Source organism: Salmo salar, chromosome 14, assembly GCF_965601325.2.
Source record: "Salmo salar chromosome 14, fSalSal1, whole genome shotgun sequence".
In the NCBI taxonomy this organism is placed as follows: Eukaryota; Metazoa; Chordata; class Actinopteri; order Salmoniformes; family Salmonidae; genus Salmo; species Salmo salar.
In genome coordinates, this window is record NC_138304.1 from 22,189,018 (window position 1) to 22,215,408 (window position 26,391).

The 26,391-nt window shown below is 41.6% G+C and overlaps 2 protein-coding genes across 13 annotated transcripts in view; both read left to right on the forward strand.

The window, feature by feature from the left end:
- Positions 1-7,968, forward strand: part of LOC106568826 (la-related protein 4B) — a 32,318-nt gene extending 24,350 nt beyond the window's left edge. For 2 of the 4 annotated variants that reach the window (XM_014139525.3, XM_014139524.3), the window contains exons 12-17: positions 298-570; positions 860-908; positions 1,243-1,404; positions 1,658-1,830; positions 2,123-2,234; positions 2,438-7,968. In XM_014139525.3, coding sequence (XP_013995000.2) covers positions 298-570; positions 860-908; positions 1,243-1,404; positions 1,658-1,830; positions 2,123-2,234; positions 2,438-2,761 — 1,093 coding nt within the window. In that variant the 3' untranslated portion in view covers positions 2,762-7,968. The remainder of the gene's footprint in view (positions 1-297; positions 571-859; positions 909-1,242; positions 1,405-1,657; positions 1,831-2,122; positions 2,235-2,437) is intronic. The other 2 variants (XM_014139526.3, XM_014139527.3) reach the window with 2 other exon arrangements.
- Positions 7,969-15,009: 7,041 nt separating this feature from the next.
- Positions 15,010-26,391, forward strand: part of LOC106568825 (disco-interacting protein 2 homolog C) — a 255,185-nt gene continuing 243,803 nt past the window's right edge. For all 9 annotated transcript variants that reach the window (XM_045694056.2, XM_082960831.1, XM_082960830.1 and 6 more), the window contains exon 1: positions 15,010-15,407. In XM_045694056.2, the coding sequence (XP_045550012.1) occupies positions 15,329-15,407 (79 nt within the window). In that variant the 5' untranslated portion in view covers positions 15,010-15,328. The remainder of the gene's footprint in view (positions 15,408-26,391) is intronic.

Sequence of the window (26,391 nt, forward strand, 5' to 3'; positions counted from 1 at the left end):
CCGACAGAAAGAGAGAATTAGAGAGAGCATATTTAAATTCACACAGGACACCGGATAAGACAAGAGAAATACTCCAGATGTAACAGACTGACCCTAGCCCCCCGACACACAAACTACTGCAGCATAAATACTGGAGGCTGAGACAGGAGGGATCAGAAGACACTGTGGCCCCATCCGATGATACCCCCGGACAGGGCCAAACAGGCAGGATAATATAATGTGTGCTCATTCCAATTCTATGGAATGATGTAGGATCTTTAAACATTATTGATCTGAGTTTCTTGTGGAATCTTTCAGGAATCACACTCACAGTAAACCTCACCTGAGGCCCACAATACCCAACGCAGATCAGCGTGGCACAGGGCTCCTGGACAGCCCCACCATCTTCAACTTCCCCACAGAGCGCATCCTGAACGGGGTGCCCCGGGGTTCCCCCCAGACAACACGGCTCCCGAGCCAGAACAGAACCAGGTTATCCCCCTCCACCATGACCTACCCCAGGAGGGACATCGGTACGGGTCGGGTGGAGCCCGTCAGCACCGACTACTCACTGGGCATGGGCCGGGGAAGGTAAGTGATCATCCACTATCTGCATGAGCTTCACCACCATAGACATCCATAGTTTGTATCCCAAATGGTACTATATTCATTATTTAGTGCACTACTTTTGACCAGGGCCCATGGGATCTGGTAAAAAAAGTAGTGCGCTGAATATGGTGCTATTTGGGACGCATTATAATTTTACGAGAGAGAGGATGGCGCTCAAGTTTTGGAATTGTTGAAATCTCTAAGGCTAAATTGTGCTTCAAATAGATAAAAAATATGTCGGTGAATCTTTCAAATGTTCTCTCTCTTAAAGGACAAATATTTATGGTTCTAGGAAAAAGAGGGATGACAACAAGTTTACAGTAAGTACATATTTTTTGAATATCTCTCCTCTTAAACTAGTCTTTGACTTTGAGAAAGATCCATCAGTACTGATGCTGCAGGCTGTGACATCTCCTGACTGAATGTTTGTATTGCAGGGATTTTGTAGGTACGGTTGTCAGGCTGGCGTTAGCACCCAGGCCTACATACTGCGCTCCTTTTGACTAGCCCGATAGGCTCTAGTCAAAAATAGTGCTCTATGAAGGGAGTAGGGCGCAGAGGTTGTTTTCTCTGACTCACTGCATTGTGCCGACTGGTGTTGTTTAGCGAGTGGCCACCCAGTCTGACGGTGTTTGATGCTGTTTTGTTGTATAGAGAGTGGCCACCCAGTCACCCCCTCCTCAGAAGCCCCCGTCCCCCAGCTTTGAGCTGGGGCTCTCCAGCTTCCCCCCCCTGCCTGGGGCCGCAGGCCACCTCAAGACCCCTGACAACATGTTTGAGAACAGACTGGCCAGCATGGTAATAGGAGCCACAAAGGTCAGGGCCAGTATTTACTACCACAAGCTGTCATCTCCAGGCCACCGTCCTCTGTGCGTCCCAAATGGCACCTTATTCCCTATATAGTGCTCTACTTTTGACCAGGGCCCATAGACTTCTGGCCAGGGAATATGGTGCCATCTGGGACGCAGCCAAGCTCTCATCTCCAAGCCAACATGGTGAATCACTTAGCTCAACATTTCAGGTTTGCTGTCAGTAGGAACCTGATGTTGTTTTTCTCATCCCGTTCCAGAATGTAAGCGTTGATGCCAGCGCTGCGGGCGCCCTCCTCCCCTCAGGAGGACCCAAGGAGCCACTGAGGACTTTCACGTCTCCACAGCCCCCGAGCCTCCTGCCCGCTGCTCCCCCAGCCCTGACCCTAGCACCAGCCTCTGCCCCTGTCACCACTCCCTCCCAACCCGCAGAGTGAGTATATGACACGCGTTTCAAACCCCCCCCACACTATTTCCATCATAATGTGCAAACACCATGCGATTTGTATACAAAAAACATAACTTATTTTGTTTTTCATATCATACAGTATATTTTCTCTCACACTTGTCTCTATTTCCTCATCAAACATGCCAAACACCATAGACACAGTAGTTGTTGATGTCAAAATAGCTTGGTGTAGAAAAAATGAGCAGAACTGACTTAGCAGCATTTCATGTCCTACACGTCTTTGTGAATTAATTGTGAGTTCCTGTGTGTGTTTCAGGGAAGTGAAAGTTCCGGAGGCGAAGCTGAAGGAGACCCGGGTCTCTGCGGAGCTGGTCACTGACACCCTGTACACCGCTAGCAAATCTGTTCAAGTCAATGGGGCTGCTACAGTAAGTACTGGTTCACCAAAGCATTTAAACAACCAGGTGCAATTATTGATATTAGCTGATCTAGATCTTTTGATAGGTATAGATGCTGACTTGTGGTTGGTAAGGACCGTGTTTCTTACTTTAATGCATGTCAAACCAGGGTGCATAGTCAATGCCCTATGAAATGAATCGGCTACAAGCTAGCTTTTTTTTTGTGTGTTCAGGAACTGCGAAAGCCCTCTTACGCTGAGATCTGCCAGAGGATTAAAGACCACGCGCCGACACTACAGGCCCCTAAAGAGGCCAAGCCAGCCAGCAGCGCTGCCTCCGCAGGAGAGGAGAGGAAGTGCCCTGATGCAGCTCCAGGGGACAGGGGTGAGCCCAAGGCCCCCCGAGAGACATACCCAGGCTTCTCCAAGCCTGCTAACCCAGGCAGACCCCGAGAGGTCCGGAGACCAACCGGCCGGTGGCCCTCACCTCCTCCCCACCACCCAGGGAAGGGTCCCAGCAGCAAGGATCTCAACCCCCCCCCAAAGTACCTGCAGTAACCCCCAACTGCCATAAAGTCAATATCAAAACAAACGTGTGAGAGGGAAAAAATCTGGAAAAAGTCAGGGCTATTGAAATGCAACCTATCCCAAAATGATCAGTCAGTCACAGCATAGAGAGGACATGTTTCTGGATCAGGGCTTACTGACAATAGCACCTCAGTGTGCATGTAGAGAACCGTTCATCTTTACTTATTTATTTTTTGGGAGGTTTATTTCATTTGGATTTGTTTTGCATTATTTTGTGTCAATCTGTCAAATGTACTCTTGTTCAGATTAGTGGGATAAATTCATATGTCCAAACTGCCTTCCAAGATAGTATTGTGAGAGTAGGTAGACTCGAAGCCACCCAGTGAGTGAATGAAAGGAAGCGGATGAGTAAAGGAATAGCGGTTTAGATCTTGTTAGTTGTGGGGGGTGTCTATGTATGTTGTATGCCGTCTTAAGATGTGATTTCATTGCAGGATGAGATGATCAGTCATGAGATTGGCGTCCCAAATGACACCCTATTCCCTGAGTAGCGTACTACTCTCGGTCAAAAGTAGTGCACGACATACGGAATAAGGCGCCGTGTGGGACGCAACCATAATTGTTTTTACATATTTACGTTCATATGCAAGGTCAACTAGTCTAGTGTCAATTTAGACTTCACTGAAATCCACAGAAGACCTACTTTCTGAGGGATTTCTGAGGTTCTTTTTGCCAACACGGAACTCTTTGTCATTGTAACACCAGCATATGAGGAGAATACATTTATTTGCATACTGGTTTTGATTGTTGGTACAAGTACTACTAGTTGTTGCGTGCTGGTGGTTTTAAGAGCGCCTAAGTCTTTATCTGGTATTTCTTGTGGTAAACAATAAAATGTAGTTTTCTGCTATCCCATTCACAGGAGTCTGTTTCCTAGCCGTATAAAGCACATTGCTAGTTAGGCCTCTTAGAGAGAGGTACTATCAGTGTCAGTAGAAATCTACATGTATTTTCATCTCAGAAAAAAAAACGGATAAATTCATCACGTGGTGTCTATTGGTGACTCTTCTCGTTCTAAATTTTGCTGTGAAACGAGCATGTCAAAGACTAGTTCAGTGGGCACATGTTGGCAGTGGAAGTGGCTAGGCTACTATAAGGAGTAGGCAGTAGGGTTTTGGCAGGGTGCAGTGACTTCATTATTTTAGATAGCTATGGTGCTAGAGGATGAACCTGGAACGTGTTACTTCAATTAATCTGGTACTGTACTTAGATAATAATACTTGATACATGTCATCAACTAAACTTTGCACTATTTGTTTTGTTTCTGGACATACAGAAGCAAAAAGGGAACATGTGAAGCTAGTTTCATATTCTCTGAAATGTAAAGAGGAATATTGAAAGTTCTGAGTCACATTTATAAGCCCTTTAAAATTTCAGTTATACAACAAATTGAGTTTTTTTCCCCTCTTGGATTTCAACTTTTCTTTCCGTTTGACTTGCGCATTATTATTATATTTTGTGACAGGGTAATCAGTTTCAGAATATCTAAACGTTGACTAATTCGCTTAACCTCTACATGGAGAAATTCACACAAGTTAAAATGTTTTGTTTACTGCCATGTAAATGCCTACTAGACATACTTCCGTGCAAGATAAAAATAACTTTAGACTTAGTGCTCACTTTCGTTGATTTAAACCTGTGGAGTTCCACTAACAATGGCTTAGTTTTGCAGTGGTGTTTTATTTGTTTTTTGTTTACCTTTTTAGGTAGTGAATTATGAAACCACTGATATGTGGTATTTTTTACCTTTTTAGGTAGTGAATTATGAAACCACTGATATGTGGTATTTTTTTTGTTTTATTTTTAAACCTGTTTCAGTTTATTCAGTATTACAGTAGCAAATTGTAATGTGGGTTTACTCCTTAGATCAGAGTTTCCCAAACTCTGTCCTGCCCCCCCCCCCCCCGGATGCACATTTTGGTTTTTGCCCTAGGACTACACAGCTACTAATCCAAATAACCAACTAATCAAGCTTTGATTATTTAAATCAGCTGTGTAGTGCTAGGGCAAAAAAACCTAAATGTGCACCCAGGAGGGGACCCAGGACTGAGTTTGGGAAATCCTGGTGGCTCCAAAACATTTACAATTAAGTAGAATTGGTTGAAAGGAAGAAGTGGGGTTTTTCCTTCACTACAAATGTTAGATATGAAGGTAAAAGATGAGGCAGCCCTTTTAGAATGAAGGTATAGCTTTAATCATTGGGTGAGTAGTAGACTGCACCCTGTGAGCAGGCAGAGTATGACCTTTGACCTGTTTTGGATGCTACAAACCTGAGCAGCCACTGCGTCCTTTCAGTTTGGACAAATGTTAGGCAGAGCAGGCAGCACTGTTGGGTTGTTCCAACTCCTTCCCCTCCATACAGTAGAAATGCCGGTTTATTTTTAGCATGGTTTTCTTCTGGAGATTTCACCTGGCTCTCCATACAACAACCATATAGCTTCCAAATTCCCCTCTGTGCTTTGTATAAATCTCTAAGTAGAAAAAAAGAAAGTGAAACCTGTGCGCTTCTTTAGTGTCTCATTGACGTCTTCCTGCAACAAGGAGCTACCCTGGAGTACTCTGCTTAGAAAAGAGGACTTATTTCGGAGAGAGGAGACATTGCCTGTATTGATAGTCATTGCTGCTTTTGATTTGCATGCTGTTTGGTTTGCAAACACATTATTTGGGTAGTTTGATTCTGAAGGACTGAGATGCACTTATATGGGCGGTCTTAAATGGCAGATGTATAATTTTTTGTCATTTTTTCCTGAGATGGTATAAAAGACATGTTGTACCTTATCTGCTTATTTAGAAACCAGTGCTGTTTATTCCATGAGATATCATTAGTTTCTTTTCAAGAAAAAAATATATACAATTTTATATATTTTCAAATGTATAATTTCCATCCTGTGTTTAAAAACTTGAATTTTATTTAAACTTGAAAATGACTTTGCCTTAACTTTTATACGAGACAACGTAGAGTTAGTTTATTATTTTTTTTCAAACCCCAACATTTTACTAAGGGAGACGCATGGAAATATTTAGTCATACCTAACGTCAGAAGTCTTACTTGGTCTTAAAGTACAAATCAAGCAGCATTTTGGTTTTGTAAAATTTATCTCAAGTCTCTTTTGATTAACCTTGTTCCTTGTTTCTGTTTGATTTTGGGGGAAAATATAAATCCTGTAAATGCAAAATAGTCAATACTGTATCAAATATGTGCACTTTGAACTGTGTGCTTTGCTTGTACAGTTGTAAATAATCAGAAAATATAAAGAGGTACCTTAAAATGATTTAAAAAAACATATATTGATCTTGTTGAACTATTAATGTCGCTTTTGAGCTGGATGTAGGATAACTAAATGTTTGAATTTCTTTTTAAAAATGTTGTTCTGATGTGAAGAATTGCGTCTGCCTCACTTTGCAATGTGGGCAGGCTGTCTGATTGTAACTTTTTAAATGTCCTTCTCATTCCATTTCCATGTGTTTTCTCAACAAACAGGTGTTTGTTTCTGTTGTTTAGCCCCTTCACTGTGCACAATGAGAAAAGGGGAGAACCTACCTGTTGTACAAACACACATCTTCAAATGATAGTACAAAGTCCGTACTCTGTCCTGTGACAGACAGCTTATATCAATCTGATGTGTGATTTGGCCCATAAAACAGTTATTTATGAATCACAATAAAGCACATTTTAAGCACAGGAACATCAAATCTTTCACACACAACCAATGTCAATTCCGCAGCAGCATATGGTATAATTTGTACCAGACAACCGTTAATCATTTGGCCCAAATTGATTAAGCATTGTTGGTATTTTGTTGATATTCTGTCATTTGTTTTTATTTGAAGTTTTGTTTTTCATGAAAATGTATATCAACTGAACTTTTGTAGCCCCCAGAAGTAATAACTGTACTTTCTTTTTTTTGGTAGGCTTTACCAGTGTTTAGACTCAATCATAATAGTGTAGATATTTTTTACACTTATCATTTCTGCAAGAAAATTAGTTCCGGCACACTGTATAACATACTGTGCGTTGTCTTTTTGTATAATTTGATCACACACGTGGACTGCATTTAATGTGGCAAAAAAAAACAACTGTGCCATTTAATTTGTTTCAGCCTGGCAGTTTGTTTGACTTGTACATAATATTTAAGCACCTGCCATTATATTTTGATATTTGTTGTTACTCATGGGAAGTGTAGCTGGTCCAGAATTATAAAACTGGGAATTAAAATCTGATACCACTGACATTAGACAAAGTACTCATAGCAACCTGCATCTGACCGGGTATCTGATCTGGCTTATGAAGTCGAGGCATGTTTGTCTGTAAATTTAAGCTGGTCTATGCTAGTAGGCATATCTAATGCAAAATGCTAATGCTGTTGTCTTTGCAGATTGGATATGTTATCAAGCTGGGCACTGTGGGTGTGTGTGAGCGTGAAGTGTACCACCTGGGGTCAGCAGAAGTATAAAACACAAATGCAAAGTTGACTGACGGTTGAAGTCAAGTTAACCCAAGGTTCATTCACCAGCTAGGTGTGTGCAGCATGATAAGGATTTTTCATTAAATGTTATTGGTTCATCTCTCCAGAAGATGATGGCACTGCTTACAGTACGAAAGACTGACTGAACTTGTGTTGAACCTTTTCTTCTTTCTTTTGCTCGCACTACTAAAGCCCTGTTGTAATGTTCGGGCTGTTCTCCTTGTGTTACTGTACACAGACAATGTCTCTCATATCAGGCCGTCTCGTTCTCTTTGCCCAGTTCGCTTCGATCTGCTTCGTCTCACCAGTTTGACAGTGCCATGTATTTTTTGCAACGGCTACAGCTTGTTGTAAGTTGACCTTGCTTCTAAAGTGATGTGACAATGCACCAACTGACTGGAATGAGACACAGCCATTGTCTCACTATCAACTCACTGTGGTCAATTAACTCATTTTTACCCATACCATGTTACGCTAACAGCAGTGGACAATCGCTGACTTTATGGGAGAGAAGAACCTATGAACATAACAGCAGTTCATGGAGGTATCTTTGAGTGCTTTTGATTTGTCTTACCTATTCTTCCATTAAGACTGGAATCAAGCGTACATGTCAACTATTGATAATTTAAGTTACTCTTGTGTCATGTTAAGCTGTCTAATTTGGAGGAAAAAAATGTAGCTTACTGAAAAATAAAGATTTAGGCACTGTTATTGAGTTCTGTCTCGTATGTGTGTGTGTCCCATAATCTGGGTTGTCTGGGGGCTGATCCAGAAAAAATATCAAATTGTATTTGTCACATGCGCCGAATACAATGGCTGTAGACCTTACAGTGAAATGCTTACTTACAAGCCCTTAACCATGAATGCAGTTAAGAAAAATAAGTGTTTAAGTATTTACTCAAACTGAAGTAAAAAAATGGAACAGTAATTAAAGAGCAACAAAATAACAGTAGCGAAGCTATATACGGGGTACAAGTACAGAGTCAATGTGCGGGGGCAAAGGTTAGTCAAGGTAGTATGTAGGTAGAGGTAAAGTGACTATGCATAGTTAATAACCAGCAGTGTAAAAATGGGGGTGGGAGGGGGTCAATGCAAATAGTCTGGGTATCCATTTGATTAGCTGTTCAGGAGTCTTATGGCTAGGGGGTAGAAGCTGTTAAGAAGCCTTTTGGACCTTGACTTGTTGCTCCTGTACCGCTTGCCGTGCGGTAGCAGGACAGTCTATGATTTAGGGCCTTCCTCTGACAACGCCTGGTATAGAGGTCCTGGATGGCAGGAAGCTTTGCCGCAGTGATGTACTGGGCCATATGCACTACCCTGTAGTGCCTTGCGTTCAGAGGCTGAGCAGTTGCCATACCAGGAGGTGATGCAACCAGTCAGGATGCTCTCGTTGGTGCAGCTACATAACTTTTTGAGGACCCATGCCAAATCTTTTCAGTCTCCAGAGGCGGAATAGGCGTGACCGTGCCCTCTTCACGACTGTTTGTGTGTTTGGACCATGATAGTTCGTTGATGTGGACACCAAGGAACTTGGAAGTTCTCAACCTGCTCCACTGCAGCCCCGTTGATGAGAATGGGGGTGTGCTCGGCCCTCCTTTTCCTCTGTAGTCCACAATCATCTCCTTTGTCTTGATCACGTTGAGGGAGAGGTTGTTATCCTGGCACCACACTGCCAGGTCTCTGACCTCCTTATAGGCTGTCTCATCGTTGTCGGTGATCAGGCCTACCACTGTTGTGTCGTTGGCAAACTTTAATGATGTTGTTGGCGTCGTGCCTGGCCATGCAGTCCTGGGTGAAAGGGAGTACAGATGGGGACTGAGCACGCACCCCTGAGGGGCCCACATGTTGAGGATCAGCGTGGCAGATGTGTTACATCCCCTTACCTCCTGGGGGTGGCCTGTCAGGAAGTCCAGGATCCAGTTGCAGAGGGAGGTGGTTAGTCCCAGGATCCTTAGCTTAGTGATGAGCTTTGAGGGCACTATGGTGTTGAACGCTCAGTTGCAGTCAATGAATAGTATTCTCACGTAGGTGTTCCTTTTGTCCAGGTGGGAAAGGGCAATGTGGAGTGCAATAGAGATTGCATCATCTGTGGATCTGTTGGTGCGGTATGCAAATTGGAGTGGGTCTAGGGTTTCTGGGATAATGGTGTTGTGAGCCATGACCAGCCTTTCAAAGCACTTAATCGCTACAGATGTGAGTGCTACGGGTCAGTAGTCATTTAGGCAGGTTCCTTTGGTGTTCTTGGGCACAGTGACTATGGTGGTCTGCTTGAAACATGTTGGTTTTACAGACGCGGTCAGGGACAGGTTGAAAATGTCAGTGAAGACACTTGCCAGTTGGTCAGCGCATACTCTTGAGTACACGTCCTGGTAATCCATCTGGCCCTGCTGCCTTGTGAATGTTGACCTGTTTAAAGGTCTTACTCACATCGGCTATGGAGAGCGTGGTCACACAGTCGTCCAGAACAGCTGGTGCTCTCATGCATGCTTCAGTGTTGCTTACCTCGAAGCGAGCGTAGAAGTAATTTAGCTCGTCTGGTAGGCTCATGTCAATGGGCAGCTCGCGGCTGTGCTTCCCTTTGTCATCCGTAATAGTTTGCAAGCCCTGCCACATCCGACGAGCGTCGGAGCCGGTGTAGTATGATCAGGATGAATACTCAAATATTCTGAGAAATGGAGGCTTGAAAATGTGAAATTGACACAACCAATGACCAATATTCAAGCTTAGCTTTCTAAAAGAGGCAAAAAACATTGTCAAAATTATCTGCCCAATTTAATGATCCTGCTTTCAGAGGGGTATACTACAAAGCAGGACCAATTAGTTAGCCAGATTACGTGCCTAAATACTTTTTTTGAAATTGTACAGTACCAGTCAAAAGTTTGGACACCTACTCATTCGAGGGTTTTTCTTTATTTTACTATTTTCTACATTGTAGAATAATAGTGAAGACATCAAAACTATGAAATAACACATATGGAATCATGTAGTAACCAAAAAAGTGTTAAACAAATCTATTTTAGATTCTTCAAAGTAGCCACCCTTTACCTTGATGACATCTTTGCACACTCTTGGCATTCTCTCAACCAGTTTCATGAGGTAGTCACCTGGAATGCATTTCAATTAACAGGTGGGCCTTGTTAAATGTTAATTTGTGGGATTTCTTTCCTTAATGCGTTTGAGCCAATCAGTTGTTGTGACAAGGTAGGGGTGGTATACAGAAGATAGCCCTATTTGGTAAAAGACCAAGTCCGTCAAAGAACAGCTCAAATCAGCAAAGTCCGTCATTACTTTAAGACATGAATGTCAGTCAATGCGGAAATGTCAAGAACTTTGAAAGTTTCTTCAAGTGCAGTCACAAAAACCATCAAGCGCTATGATGAAACTGGCTCTCATGTGGACCACCTCAAGAAAGGAAGACCCAGAGTTACCTCTGCTGCAGAGGTTAAGTTCATTTGAGTTACCAGCATCAGAAATTGCAGCCCAAATAAATGCTTCACAGAGTTCAAGTAACAGACACATCTCAACATCAACTGTTCAGAGACCGTGTGAATCAGGCTTTCATGGGTGAATTTCTGGACAGAAACCACTACTAAAGGGCACCAATAATAACAAGAGACTTGCTTGGGCCAAGAAACAGTAGCAATGGACATTAGACTGGTGGAAATCTGTCCTTATGGTCTGATGAGTCCAAATTTGAGATTTTTGGTTCCAACTGCTGTGTCGTTGTGAGACGCAGAGTAAGTGAACGGATGATCTCCGCATGTGTGATTCCCACCGCGATACCCACCACGGAGGAGGTGTGATGGTGTGGGAGTCCTTTGTTGGTAACACTGTGATTTATTTAGAATTCAAGGCACACTTAACCAGCATGGCTACCACAGCATTCTGCAGCGATACACCATCCCATCTGGTTTGCGCTTAGTGGGGCTATCATTTGTTTTTCAACAGGACAATGACCCAACACACCTCCAGGCTGTGTAAGGGCTATTTGACCAAGAAGGAGATTGATGGAGTGCTGCATCAGTTGACCTGACCTCACAATCTCCCGACCTCAACAAAACTCCTTCAAGACTTTTGGAAAAGCATTCCAGGTGAAGCTGGTTGAGAGAATGCCAAGAGTGTGCAAAGCTGTCATCAAGGCAAAGGGTGGCTACTTTCAGTAACTTTTTTGGTTACTGAATGATTCCATATGTGTTATTTCATAGTGTTGATGACTTCACTATTATTCTACAATGTAGAAAATAGTAAAAATAAAGAAGAACCCTTGAATGAGTAGGTGGTCCAAACTTTTGACTGGTACAGTATTTCAACTTGAAATGGATATGGTCTAATTGACTCAACAACCAACAACACATACAGTATCGAAGTTAAGCTCTCTTAATGAATGGTCGTTCATTAATGTTGGCTGGCTAACTCATTGACCCTTATTTGCAGTATACCTTTGTGGTATACCCATCTGGAACACCTCACCACAGCTAGTGATAGTTGACAATCTATAACAATTGAAATTGCCAACCCATTCAATCTGCACAACATTTTATGCCATGCCCATGAGCCATTGTCCAAAAACTGAAGGGTGGTTTGCACACACAGAAATAGAAGTTCCAAAAAGCATTTTTTTTGTACGTTTTTTTGCAGCAAGGGAAAAGTTAACAGGCATCAAGACATGAGCCATTGTTCATCTGCCACATCATATACAAGCCTATGGGAGTACTTTTCTCTATTCCATTTGAAAAACTCGCCACAAGGTGGCAACATATTCCCACAAGAACATCTTGGAGGATTTCTTCCACAGCACACCACAATCCTATTAGTGTAATGCAGTGTATCACGCCCCACACAAAACAACAGGCTTCTTCATCTACCAATGATGGGTCCACAGTTTGTTTTGATCCTACAAATGGCGATTGTCTTGCAGCTGCAGACATTTGGTGAATAAGTAGACCTGGGCATCAGCAATTCGTAACCCCTTTATATAAAGACTTATCCAATGGTGGGCCTACTCTGCAAGCACGTTCTTCCCACTCCTTTTCCCATGTCATGGCTGTTTTGCATTTTGGGTGTCCCCCCCAAATGGCACCCTATTGTCTATATAGTTCACTACTTTTAACCAGAGTCCAATGGGCCCTGGTCAAAAGTACTGCACTTTATAGGCAATAGGGTACCACTTGATATGGGTCTTGGTCTGTTTCCTATTAGTGTACAGCTGTTGAGAGATCAGCATAAAGGAGTGGGCTTACAGTTTTCTTTACACAATCTTTACATTTGTTTGTTTTTTACATAAAATGTATATGGAACATTGACAACCAAATCAGATGTAGGAATGCCCTCCGGCCTGCCCCATACATGCACCGACCCACCTACTCAAAAACAATCCATTGGCCTTTCCATTCCTTCTTTCCCCTGATATGAGAGTTTGTGTATGCACTACTCAGCCTTCTTGGTTTGTATGCTCTCCTCTGGCCATCTTGCTTTGTATGCTCTCCTATGGCCATCTTAGCACTATCATCATTGGTCAGATGGCTCAGACAGGACGGATTCAGACCATCTGTCTTAATGTGTACAGGCATCCTGGGACGTTATACAACCCCAGCTTCCTCCAGGAGAAGCCTGAGAGACTGGGACTGGGCAGCCTATTCATCAGAAGAAGCTTGTGTGACGGCCGTTGGCAAAGAAACTGGATCAGCCATTAGTTGGGGGGGAGGGTAGGATGTTAGGCTTTACAAGAGCCAGTGTGGTAATGTAGGCCTAATGTAACCTGGTCCATTCTCTACAAGTACTGGGTCATTATGTGCCAGCGTTCAGCCACAGGACAAAAATACGTCTGGATTTTGAAATGCATTGAAAGGTCCAGAGGCTTAGTGTTATTGAGGGACACTGCCAGAAACCTTCAGCAGCTCTAATGTGTCTGAGGGTTGATAGTACACCTGTGGAAAATATTTCTCAGGTTACACCACACCACAATGGGCTTGGGGTAAAATACTGATATAACGCCGAAAAATAGGGGAGGGACAGTGTTGTGTAGATTCCTTTCTAAATGTAACCCGTTACTAGTTACCACTCCAAAATTGTAATCACTAACCAAACTCGGTAACGTTATTTGATTAATTTCCCCTTAAAAAGCATTAGAAGAAGACAAAAAGGTCCATCAAATGCATTTGTTTTATCATCATAGTGGACTCAGGTGGAACAAACTTAAATTTGTGCTTTTTTTTCAATGCTAAATTCAGTTTCATTGAGAAAACAGGAAGGTGTCATAATGTATTTTTTTTCCGCAAACATCCTTTCTAAATGTAAAAGTAATCCAATCATCTAGATTTCAAAAGTATCTGTAATCTGATTACAATATTTTTTTTGCTGGTAACGTAACTGACTACAGTTAGTTTTAATCAGATTACATGTAATTAGTTACTCCCCAATCCTGGGGAAGGAATGTGTGTTGGCTTCATCTGAAAAGCAGAGACAGTGCAAGAGGGTCAGTGAGACAAGGACAGTCATCCTTTCGTCACCCCGTTGCCAGCAACATTGTTCGGCATTATTGCCTCAAACAATTACCAGTGTATAATGGGCTTTACATGTAGGCCTAACCAGCCAGTCTAGCTACAATGTCATCTTGTGATGTGACTATTCATAAATCCATGATGTTATGGAATGTGATGACTCAGAGTGAGTGAGTCCCACTCTCTTTCTTAAAGGGTCCAGCCTTATCTCCAACCCCTCTCCAAACCAACCCATATTTTATATTAAAAAAAAAAAAAAATCTTATTTCTAATGACGGTCTACACCGGCCAAACCCAGACAATGCTGGGCCAATTGTGCACCGCCCTATGGGACTCCCAATCATGGACGGTTGTGATACAGCCTGGATTCGAACCAGGGTGTCTGTAGTGACACCTCTAGCACTGAGATGCAGTGTCTTAGACCGCTGTGCCACTCAGGAGCCCTACAACCCCTATATAGGCTTCAACCCCTCACTTCAAACCCTGATTTTGCACCCTAAAGCCTGTGAAATATATACCAGACAAGACCATTCTCATGCAGTAATGATCAGCAGAAAACCGCTTCGTCAGGCCAAATATATATATAGTACCTGTCAAAAGTTTGGACACACCTACTCATTCAAGGGTTTTTCATTATGATGGGAGTGCTGCATCAGATGACCTGGCCTCCACAATCACCCGACCTCAACCCAATTGAGAAGGTTTGGGATGAGTTGGACCGCAGAGTGAAGGAAAAGCAGCCAACAAGTGCTCAACATATGTGGGAACTCCTTCAAGGCTGTTGGAAAAGCATTCCAGGTGAAGCTGGTTGAGAGAATGCCAAGAGTGTGCAAATCTGTCATCAAGGCAAAAGGGGGCTACTTTGAAGAATCTCAAATATAAAACATATTTCGATTTCTTTAACACTTTTTTTTGGTTAGTATATTATTCCATGTGTTATTTCATAGTTTTGATGTCTTTACTATTACTATACAATGTGGAAAATAGTAAAAATAAATAAAAATCCTGGAATGAGTAGGTGTCTCCAAACTTTTGACTGGTACTGTATACTTTTTGGGGAGGCTGGTCAAAATGTTTAATATTTGAATGCTCTTTGGAACAGTCAGTGATGTTCAACCGGGCCAGTGATGTTCAACCGTCATTGTTCTGCATGGAGGGGGTATTCTTCGACCAGTTCTTAAAGTGGACATTTGGCGCCCTCCACAGGGTTCGAATGTGGGCTCTTGTGTCTCAAACATCACGTGAATGTGTGACAGCACAGAGTAGTGAGAGCACGCAGTACTAGAAACTGGAGGCAACGTTGGTTGAGTATCCCTCAGTTGCACTTTCAGACATTGGAATTACAGCAGCAGTACCTTTTCTTAATAGAGGGACAACCAACCATGGCGGGACTTGAATAAAGACACGAGCCGAGCGATATTCGCCAACACTTTCCGCATTTCTATTTCATACTCAAGTCGCTCCTCTTTTGCCCAATGCATCCGTGCTCTGTGGAGAAAGGACAGTGTTGAAACACTTTACTGGACTCAGTGAGAAGAAGAGAGGAGAAAGCCAAGTAATTTTAAAGCAGAATGGCGGACCGTGATACGTTACCCCTTCCTTTGGAGGTGCGAACCAGACTTGCAGAGCTGGAACTGGAGTTATCAGAGGGTAATAAATATTTAATATCACCATGTTATAGTTATGTTTAGCAGAATTTGCCGAGAAACTGACATTCATTCCTTCTGATAAAATGGAAAGTGGTGTGGGAATTAATGGAAGGAAATAGAGCAGTCAATGAGCAGAGTGCTGGGGAAAATTCATGCGGAGCAATATCACGGTTATTTGCTGGCTACATAATATCAGATTCATTGTACTTTTGTATCACACCACAGAGTGCACTGTGTTCTAATCAGATGTCGCCTATTAGAAATATAAACATTGTGACAAATCAAGAAGCCAATACAAAATTGATATCAGTGTCAAATGTATCAACTGATGGAATTTTTAGATTGTCGCGAACTAAATGATGAGGAATAGGCCTACATATTTTTCGGCGCTACAAAGTAGCCCACTCTTTTCTAATTCTATGAGTGTTGTCTAAACGTCACGTTTATCATGACATTTTAGAATTTTCAAAGTGGCTTTTGAAGACAGAAAAACACATTTATTCTCATTATTTTGCTTGTCAAGTTGACCATGGACTCAACTATCCTACAGTCTATGGTCTTGCAATTTGACATGTTCTTTCAAAATTGTTAGAGGCCTAAATTGTAACGGTCACTGAGTGTCGTTTCGGGTGCCGGAGCCGTTAGCAATGTTTTTCTAATTTCTCATGGGGAGGCGTGAGCATTTGAGCAAGTATCCTGTTTATTTGGATAGCTCACCCAGCTAGCACATTTGGTTCCTTGAATGTTGTGGGAACGTATGTTTTTGGTTTCACATTGGTTGTGAGAGCGAAGCTATACGTTTCCTGATTGGTAAAACGGAACGGTTTTTAAACGATTCAGAGAACAGAAGTGAACATTTCGCATGTTTTGTGAACATACATTTTTAGGATGCAGGGAGGTTCTGAGAACGTTTTACTTTGGTTTCCTGAACGTTTTGCTGGGAGGATTTATTAACTCAGAACTGAAATTATAGGTTATTTGAAGGTAATTTTTAATAACATTCTGAGAACCTTCTCCAAATGTTGTGAAAGTGTTATGAAAACTTTAAATAAACATCTAAGAACGAAATGTAAAGGTTATTTGGAGTTTTTGAATAACTTCCTAAAACTTTCACAGAATGTTTGAATAAGACTTAATAACACCTCTATCTTATTTTGGGTTAAAACATTTTTAACTCCAACCACAGATACAGAAGGACACATGGACATGAATTTGCTTAGGCATTAATCATGCAAACTGTTTATTTTATTTATTGTGACATTGCATCAGTGAGACGGGTTAGCTGACAACTTCACGAAAAAACCATGCTTGTGATTCAATGGGGCAGAAGTCTGTTGTGATTCTGTGTGGCCAGATAGCTAGCAACAATGACAAGAAGCTGCCACGTGGGAAATCGTAGGTGGCTTGTTTCAGCTAGTTTTATCTTGTTCTTGATACCATGTCTTGTATTGAGCTGTTTTGATTGATGTCACATCTATGCTAATATAACGACAATTCGCTAGCTAGCTAACCAACAACAGTAACAATGTATTTGAGACAAGTGCTCATTGGGAAAATGAATTTGTTTTTTAATAAACATTGGAGATTAAATATAGTTTATATATGTTGTCAAGAATCTAAGCCAACCCCATCTGTTTTTCCCCATAGTTGTGCATGCGTCGGTTTTGTTGCTAAACAAACAACCAACCTGTCTATCCCTGGAATTGGTCCACTGCTCCACCAGGATGGAGCTAGCGTGCCATGTTTTTTTTACGCATAGAAAGCTGTTCATTTTTTGTCTATTCAAACAGACCCCATTTCAAAGGAAACAAACCCTCATTAAGATCAGATGAGGCCAACACACCTGAACACAAGATAAGATTGTTTTGTTGACGCTGAGAACAGAATGTATGTTTAAAAAATATATTCTTAGAACATTTTCTGAACGTTACTTAAGTTTAGATTTTTCTTGAAAGTTTTCTTAATGTTCTGAGAATGGAATTTAAAGCTAACTGATGCCAATGTGTAGAATTACAAGTTTCAGAACATTGCCAATAATATTGCCAAGAACTAACATAAGAGAACCATAAATTCTCCGAACGTTCTGAGAACATCGCTTGAGTCACACAATTTTTTAGAACATTCCCAGAATATACACAATCGGAACTTGGGTGGAAGTACTGAAATTCACACAGAAGAACGTTGTTTCTTAATGTTCTTGGAAGTATACTGAACAAAAATATAAACGCAACATGTAAAGTGTTGGTCCCGTGTTTCAAGAGCTGAAATAAAAGATCCCATAAATGTTCCATATGCACAAAAAGCTTATTTCTCTTAAATTTTGTGCACAAATTTGTTTACATCCCTATTGGTGAGCATTTCTCCTTTGCCAAGATAATCCCTCCACTTGATAGGTGTGGCATATCAAGAAGATGATTAAACAGCATGATAATTACACATGTGCACCTTATGCTGGGGACAATAAAAGCCCACTCTAAAATGTGCAGTTTTGTCACATAACAGAATGCCTCTGAAGTTTTGAGGGAGCATGCAATTGGGAAAGGGGGATACCTAGTCAGTTGTAGAACTTAATGCATTCAACTGAAATGTGTCTTCTCATTTAACCCAACCCCTCTGAATCAGAGAGGTGCGGGGGTGCAGACTTAAATCAACATCCATGTCTTCGGTGCCCAGGGAACAGTGGGTTAACTGCCTTGCTCAGAACAACAGATGTTTACCTTGTCAGCTCGGGGAGTCGATCCAGCAGCCTGGCCCAACGCTCTAACCACTAGGCTACCTGCCGCCGGCTTTTTCACCTGCGGGATTGTCTGAGACCAATCAACCGGACAGTTGATGAGCATTTCTGTCTATAATAAAGCCTTTTTGTTGGGAAAAACTAATTTGGATTGGCTGGGTCTGGCTCCCCAGTGGATGGGCCTGGCTCCCAAGTGGTTGGGCCTATGCCCACCCATGGCTATGCCCCTACCAAGTGAAATGAAATCCATAGATTAAGGCATAATGAATTTATTTCAATTGACTGATTTACTTATATGAACTGTAACTCAGTAAAATAGTTGAAATTGTTGCGGTTGTTTTTGTTCAGTATATTTGAGGACATTCCCAATGTGACAATGTCAAACCGGTTGGAGAACTTTCCTAGAACATTAACACAATTTAAATTAAATGTAACTTTTGGGAAACATTCTGTTTTTAAGTAATGAAATACCAAGAATATAAATATTTTTTTAAGTTCTGAAATGTGCTCAGAATGTTCAAAAGCCAAGCAACTATCCTGCACCATTCCCAGAAAGTTGTGGGAAGGTTGTATGCAAAATAACCATAGGTCAACCACACTCTCACCAAGATATCAGAAACATATTGTTCGCAGAACATTATGTGATAGCTGGGCAGCAAAAGATTTGAACACTGAAACTGAACAGTCTTTTCTGTTCTCTGTTGCAGTTGGCGGGTGTAGACAGTATCAGCATCTTACCAATGCAAGCATTCAAAAATAAATATATAGAAAAATGGTCCATAACAATAGCAAAGAAATGCAAAGGCTATATGCAGAGTTATTTGAGTTTGAATAAGGGAATGTTGATAATGCTCTCTTTTTTTGAAATCTCCATTGCTCAGTCTATTCAAATATTATCTTGTTTAACTAGGCCTAATTGAGTCTATAGCTGTGAGGACAAACTTGGGGGAAGAGAAGGGAATCTAACAGACAACCAGTAACTTTGGATAGACTACCTATGTTACCAATATAAGTTGAAGTTCATTTTATCATGCTGTAATTAGTGGAATAATTCTAACGATTGCAGGGTAAACTCACTCCCTCCCTATTCATGTGTTTTAGAAACCAGGAATCTAGTTGGTTATGAGAGTTATTCAGCATGAAATGTAAACATCTTCTACAGAAATAAGTTGGGTGCTCTACATTATTTATTCGCTTTGTTTGACAGATGCATAGTTATTCACCTCCTCTCACATTGTGAGCTATATTTACAGATCAGCCTCTTTTGACTGGGATTCCTGAGAGCAAATGCCTTGTTCTTGGTAGCTAGTGATAGTGCAGCTCATAACTCACATTTCAGCGTGTATTCATCTTGGGCTTTATGGATCAAGTATCTCCAAGTAAGACTGCTGATTTTTGGATCAGTTTGACCTTTTAGATTACAATGAATGAAAAGCCTACATGGACAGAGAGGTGGACTGATCCTACATCAGCACTCCTACTCTGAGATGCTTGATACGGCCCATGGTTGGGGTTCTAGGTGGTCTGCAAAACATGGTTACTGTGTCATTGACTCATTGCAGAAGATATAGATGTACTATTGTAAAGAGGTTGTTCCACTGGATATCATAAGGTGAATGCACCAATTTGTAAGTCGCTCTGGATAAGAGCGTCTGCTAAATGACGTAAATGTGAATGTAATGTAAATGATGTTCAGTGGTGCTAAGTACTCTCGGCAAGCAAAAGCTATCGGTGTGTCTGAGCCCTTAGTGTATGCTCAGCTGAAAGACATCGACACCACAGAGTGTTGAAGAAGCTGCTCTGGGTTTCATTATTCCTAAATGAGCCATTCCACACATGGAGCAGCTTCCCAAATGGCACCCTATTCCCTATTGGTCAGAATTAGTGCTCTAAATGGGGGAATAGGGTGGCATTAAGGACGCTGCCATGGAGTCGTATGGGAAATCTGATCCTGGTCAAAACAGGTACATACACGTATACCTGCCATGCTGTGAGTCTTCCTGCTGTGAGCCAGGGAGATTTGTGATGTTTTTATGTGGATAGAGTATTAACTGAGGTCAGTCAGCATGGCATGGGCCCAACATGTCAGCAGGTGTCCGGACTGACGGAATCTGATTGTCAGGTGAATGTTAACGTCAAACCAGTCCACCAGCTGTCCACTTATTGCACCTTGGCTTATTTTAGCCAGGGGTTTAATTCTCTGGATGCATTCCCAATATAGTGCACCACCTTTGACCAGGGTGCTGTTCAAAAAAGTAGTGCGCTATGAAGGGAATAGGGTGCCATTTAGGAAGTAGGTTCTGACTGTCAGACCACTGATTTACAAGCTAAGGGCTTATACTGTTTTATAATTTTACTGAGGCTGTAGTCTGTAGGGATGTAGTAGGACTTAATACTGTATACATATGAATCACTAGTCAAATTTGCCATAACTAAAGCAATCAGATCGGCAAAGAAATCATGGTCATGTAATATCTTCTCCTGATATGTATTTTTACAGAGGCTGTAGGGATGTTGGACTATAAATATACACTGAGTATAACCCCTTTTGCCCTCAGAACAGCCTCAATTCTTCAGAGCATGGACTCTACAAGGTGTCAAGTGTTCCATAGGGAAGCTGGCCCATGTTGACTCCAATGCATCCCACAATTGTGTCAAGTTGGCTAGATGTCCTTTGGGTGGTGGACCATTCTTGATACACACGGGACTGTTTAGCGTGAGAAACCCAGCACCTACTACCATACCCCGTTCAAAATGCACTCAGTAATTTTTTAGAAATGTATTTTATTTGTATTTTTTTGTTTTACTTTTTACCCCTTTTTCTCCCCCATTTGGTAGTTAGTCTTGTCCCATAGCTGCAACTCCCCTACAGACTCAGGAGAGGCGACGGTCGAGAGCTATGCGTTCTCCGAAACACAACCCTGCCAAGCCTCACTGCTTCTTCACACACTGCTCGCTTAACCCGGAAGCCAGCCGCACCAATGTGTCGGAGGAAACACCGTACAACTGGCAACACGTGTTGGCTTATGCATGCGCCCGGCCCGCCACAAGGAGTCCTTAGAGCGCGATGGGACAAGGACTTCCCGGCTGGCCAAACCCTCCCCTAACCCAGATGACGCTGGGCCAATTGTGTACCGGACGGCTGCGACACAGCCTGGGATCAAACCCGGGTCTGTAGTGACGCCCTTTTAACACTGCAATACAGTGCCTTCGACCGCTGCGCCACTCAGGAGGCCTAAATCTTTTGTCTTGCCCCCATTCACCCTCTAAATGGCACACATACGCAATCTTTGTCTCAAGGCTTTAAAATCCTTCTTTAACCGGACTCCTCCACTTAATCTATACTGATTTTTTTAAACAAGTGACATCAATAAGGGATCATCGCTTTCACCTGGATTCACCTGGTCAGTCTGTCATGGAAAGAGCAGGTGTTAATAGTTTGTATACTCCGTGTCTGATTGGTTAATTACTTGTCCAATGTCTGAAGGAATCTGATATATTTGGTCAGCACTTGACACATGCACTCGTTTTATTTAATAAATCACTGAACTCTTATCACTATTACCCAATAGTGTCATGGCCTCAGATGGACCATTCAGTATTGTTATGCGGTGTCCACTCCTTCACACTTTCTATTTTCTTTATTAATTCCTGTTCTCACACCAGTACTGTATTGACAAAGCTATGGCATAAAAGTTGAACTGTCAATAGACTCAATTGCTTTTATCCACTTGGTTAACCTAACTCGCTGGTTCCACCAAATGGAAGTTGTTCAACTCCCGAGCCTAACACATACAGAAATATAATGCGTCATAGTGCAGACAGTGCTGTTAAATTTCCCTGAGTAGCCAGTTCTTCATAAGGGATGAGATGTAGAGATCATTTCGCCTCAAGGATAAGGCACTCCTGTTGATCACTTGCCTTTCGAGTTTCATACACCAACCTCTCCTTGGTCACATCTGGGTCTGATATGTTGCCCGTTTCTGTGAGACCTCAGACGTTTGTTGTTTTAAAGACGTATAGCTCAAGGAATTCTCTCCCTAAATAAAGTATTTTCCTTACTGTGCTAGCTAGCTACTGTTCATTACAGCTCGGTCTGCTCTGTTTTGAAGCTATAGACCTACAGTTGAAATATGAAATAAAGTGCCTTCAGAAAGTATTCACACCCCTTGACTTTTTCAGTGTTTGTTGTTACAGCCTGAATTGAGAAATGTGTTAAATGTAGATTTTGTCGCTGATCTACACACAATACCCCATAATGTCAAAGTGGAATGATATATATATATATATATATATATATATATATATATATATAAAATACAAAATGAAAAGCTGACATTTGAGTGAAGTATTCAACCCCTTTAAGGCAAGCTTAACAAACTTCAAGAGTAAAAATGTGCTTAACAAGTCAGTTGAGTTGCATGGACTACACTCTGTGCATTAATGGTGTTTAACATGATTTCTTTAATGACTCCCATCTCTGTACTCACACAATTACAGTGCATTTGGAAAGTATTCAGACCCCTTGACTTTTTTTTGTTACTTAACAGCCTTATTCTAAAATTGATAAAATTATTCGTTGACTGTTCCTGAGTGGACTAATTACAGTTTTGACTTAAATTGGCTTAAATCTATGGTGAGACTTAAATTCTGTCTAGCAATGATCAACAACCAACTTGACAGAGCTTGAAGAATTTTTAAAAACAATAATGGGCAGATATTGTACAATCCCAGGGTTACCTAGAAAGACTCAGAGCTGTAATTGCTGCCAAAAGTGATTCTAACATGTATTGACTCGGGCTTGAATACTTATCTAATCAAAAAATATAAATGTTTGATTTTCCATTTTAATAAAAAATACATCTTCCATTTTGACATTACAGAGTATTTTGTGTCGATTGTTGACATCCATTTTAATCCCACTTTGTAACACAAGAAAATGTGGAAAAAGTCAAGGGGTGTGAATACTTTCTGAAGGCACTGTAGGCCTATTGTTTTCATTCCAAATGGCACCCTATTCCCTGTATAGTGCACTACTTTTGACCAGGGCCCATAGGGTGCCATTTGGGACACACAATTGTCTTGGTCTGCACATATCATCCTATGTTTTATTCCTGGAATTGTTGGAATGAATACACATCAGCATTCTGTATGAAAGTCAGCCTGCCCTTGACTGACTGTTTGTATGGAAGACATCACGACATGCAGCAGGCTACAATACTTTAGATGTGTCTAATGCACTTTATTTGGAATGCATCAATTCAGAGAAAATTACCCGGAAGATCAATTTATACAGTAGCCAAGGAAAATAGAGAATATCTCATAGTCGTGGTTCTAAAGAACAGTGCTTTATTTTGTTCTGGATAAAATCTGACATTTCTCCTCTGTCTAAGTGAAGTGCATTTCTACTTTTCATTTTAAAAAGCAGGCAACTCAAACTTCTATTTTATGAAAACAGAATAATATTGTGGAGGGAGAGGTGGATAAAATGACCTTGGTTTATTTTGTCAGCCTCCCTAGTGTGTCGTACAGCCTTGCTCACACTCTGTTTGAATGTTTCATTCTATCCGTGGCATTTCACAGAATATGTCACAGTTGCGAGATAAAGTGCCATAATGTGTGGGCCTGGTGCTGAGTTATGATGACGCTCTGCCTTCTCTCTGCCAGTTTTCAGTTGGGATCAAAATCAGGTGCAGCCAAGACCTGGATTGAGATTATGGTTTAGCTGCCCCTCCTTTAGAGACGTAATGATTTTGAAACATGCCAATAATGGCGTAAGTGCTCACTTCTCTATCGCGTTGCCCTAATGATAAGGACACACACCAGCATACCTGTGACGGTCACAGTGAATGCTGCTAGGCATGTCACGGATAGTCACTCAGAGATACAAAGAGAGGGCATGTCAGTGTTCACTGTTTATCATAGAGATGAGTTATGACAGGCTAGGATCAAGGTCCACAGAAAAGGTCAATAGAAACCTTATGACATCATCACTCCCTTTCTAGTAGCCAACCTGTAGATGCCTGGCTATATTTGTTTGCATCGTCCCGATCCCTCAGTCTTGGCTTTCACTGGCTGTGTCCCAAATGGCAACCTATTTCCTTTTGTAGTGCACTACTTTTGACCAGGGATCATAGGGCTCTGGTCAAAAGTAGTGCACAATATAAGGAATAGGGTGCCATTTGCAACTGTCTCTGATTCAGCCAGACCCCCCATGTCCCTCCTGCTCTTGCTTTTGGAGTGGCAGTTGCCATAGCGATGGCTTTTTCCTCCTCCCTCCTTGGCTGTGGGTGACTCGTGGGGAAAGTTGAGAGTGATGATGGCACCACCCCCTCTAGATGGCACAGAGGTTGTGTCATGTTGAGGACACTCAGGTGTCTTGTTGAGTTGATGCGTGCTTGTGAAAATGACATGCAATACCAGGGTCTCGAGACTGTGTTGGCTGAAAGTATTCTCTGGTCTTCTAGAGGCTTTAGTTATACATTTTTGAGGTTTTGAGTTTTACTGTCCATGCCTCATCATTGAATGAACAGGATTTTCAGCAGCTAGGTTCAGTACAACCATAAACCATCAGAAGTGACATTCCCATTTGATTCTGAATGGTAACGTTTATTGATTCACAGTCATGGTTACATAATACATTCATTGTAAGTCAGATCATATGGGGTAAGGACTTTCTCTCATAGTCCCCTTTTTAGAGATGTTTCATAGCCAGTATTTAAGTCACAATTGATTCTGAAGACTTGTCCGTCATTTAACTTCAGACATGGTACCGTTGGTAGGGCTGGGCGCTATACTGTATTTTACTATACAGTGCCTTTGGAAAGTACTCAGACCCCAACCACTATCACCACCACCACCTCCTGTATTAGAGCATGTCAACCCCTCTATGTCCAGAATGCTGTCAAAGCCAAACAAATGACTGTTGTTCACCATCTGACATTTCAGTGAGCACTCAGATTTGTTGATCTCTCCCCTGGCAGAAAGAGGGGAAATGAATATTTACACCATTGCCTCCAAAGGCTGCCTTCAAGCATGTGAAGTATGACAGCTGATGACAAACATGTAGACTAGCCGGAATGTCTTTGTGTGGTGAAAATTCCTAAAAGGTCTATTACTGGTCTTCCATACCTAGGAATTTGCATCGCTCCTTTCATGATACATGGGCTCCGATACGATGCAGGAAGGGTACATTGTAGTTTGAAACGCTTTGATGTGATTCGGTTTGATTAGGGAAACTAATTGATATGATTCGATGTACTTTTTTGTTGTTGCATGAACACATCAATTTTCCATTTAAAATAAATTAATATCTGCTTCTGTTGTGAGTTTAGGACCTGGGCCTCTGAGCTGGGCCTCTGAGCTGGGCCTTTGAGCTGGGCCTCTCTGAGCTGGGCCTCTCTGAGCTGGGCCTCTCTGAGCTGGGCCTCTCTGGGCTGGATCTGTCTTAGATTACTTCTCTAAACTGAGTGGCCCTCTGTTAGGTGTGTGTGTGTGTATCTGAGCTGAGCCATAGGACAGGCTGAGCCTCTACCACCCCACTATCAGATTAAGGGTGGGGGCAATTTATGTTTTTTGTCCCCCCACTTTTTATGTGAAATCACCCCCTGATTAACTTGTCATTTTTGCAGCTAAAAAAATGTTTTGAGCTAGTATTATGTCAATATTTATCTTTAGAAATGAGTATGACATTTTTCCAATTAATATAATGCAACGTCTCAAAAACAGATATTTTAGACCATTTGGAATTGTACGGAGACTTCTCCCGCTCTGACCAATGACTGTGACCCATGCACAGCTCACAAAAATAATGTATGTCCTTTATGAAATTACCCTGTTCATGTAAAAATGAACAAATACATTATTTTTCAAACAATCTACCAAAAATGTTTTTAAGGTGAAGCTAAACAATAGAGGTCGACCGATTAATTGGAATGGCCGATTAATTAGGACCGATTTCAAGTTTTCATAACAATCGGAAATCGGTATTTTTGGACGCCGATTTGGCCGATTTAAAAAAAAAAAAAAAAAAAAAAAACATTTTAAATTGTTTTACCTTTATTTAACTAGGCAAGTCAGTTAACCTCTTACATCTAGACGTTCCGCTAGCGGAACACCTGCTCCAATATCCAATGATAGGCGTGGCGCGAATTACAAATTCCTCAAAAATACAAAAACTTCAATTTTTCAAACATATGACTATTTCACAGCATTTTAAAGACAAGACTCTCCTTTATCTAACCACACTGTC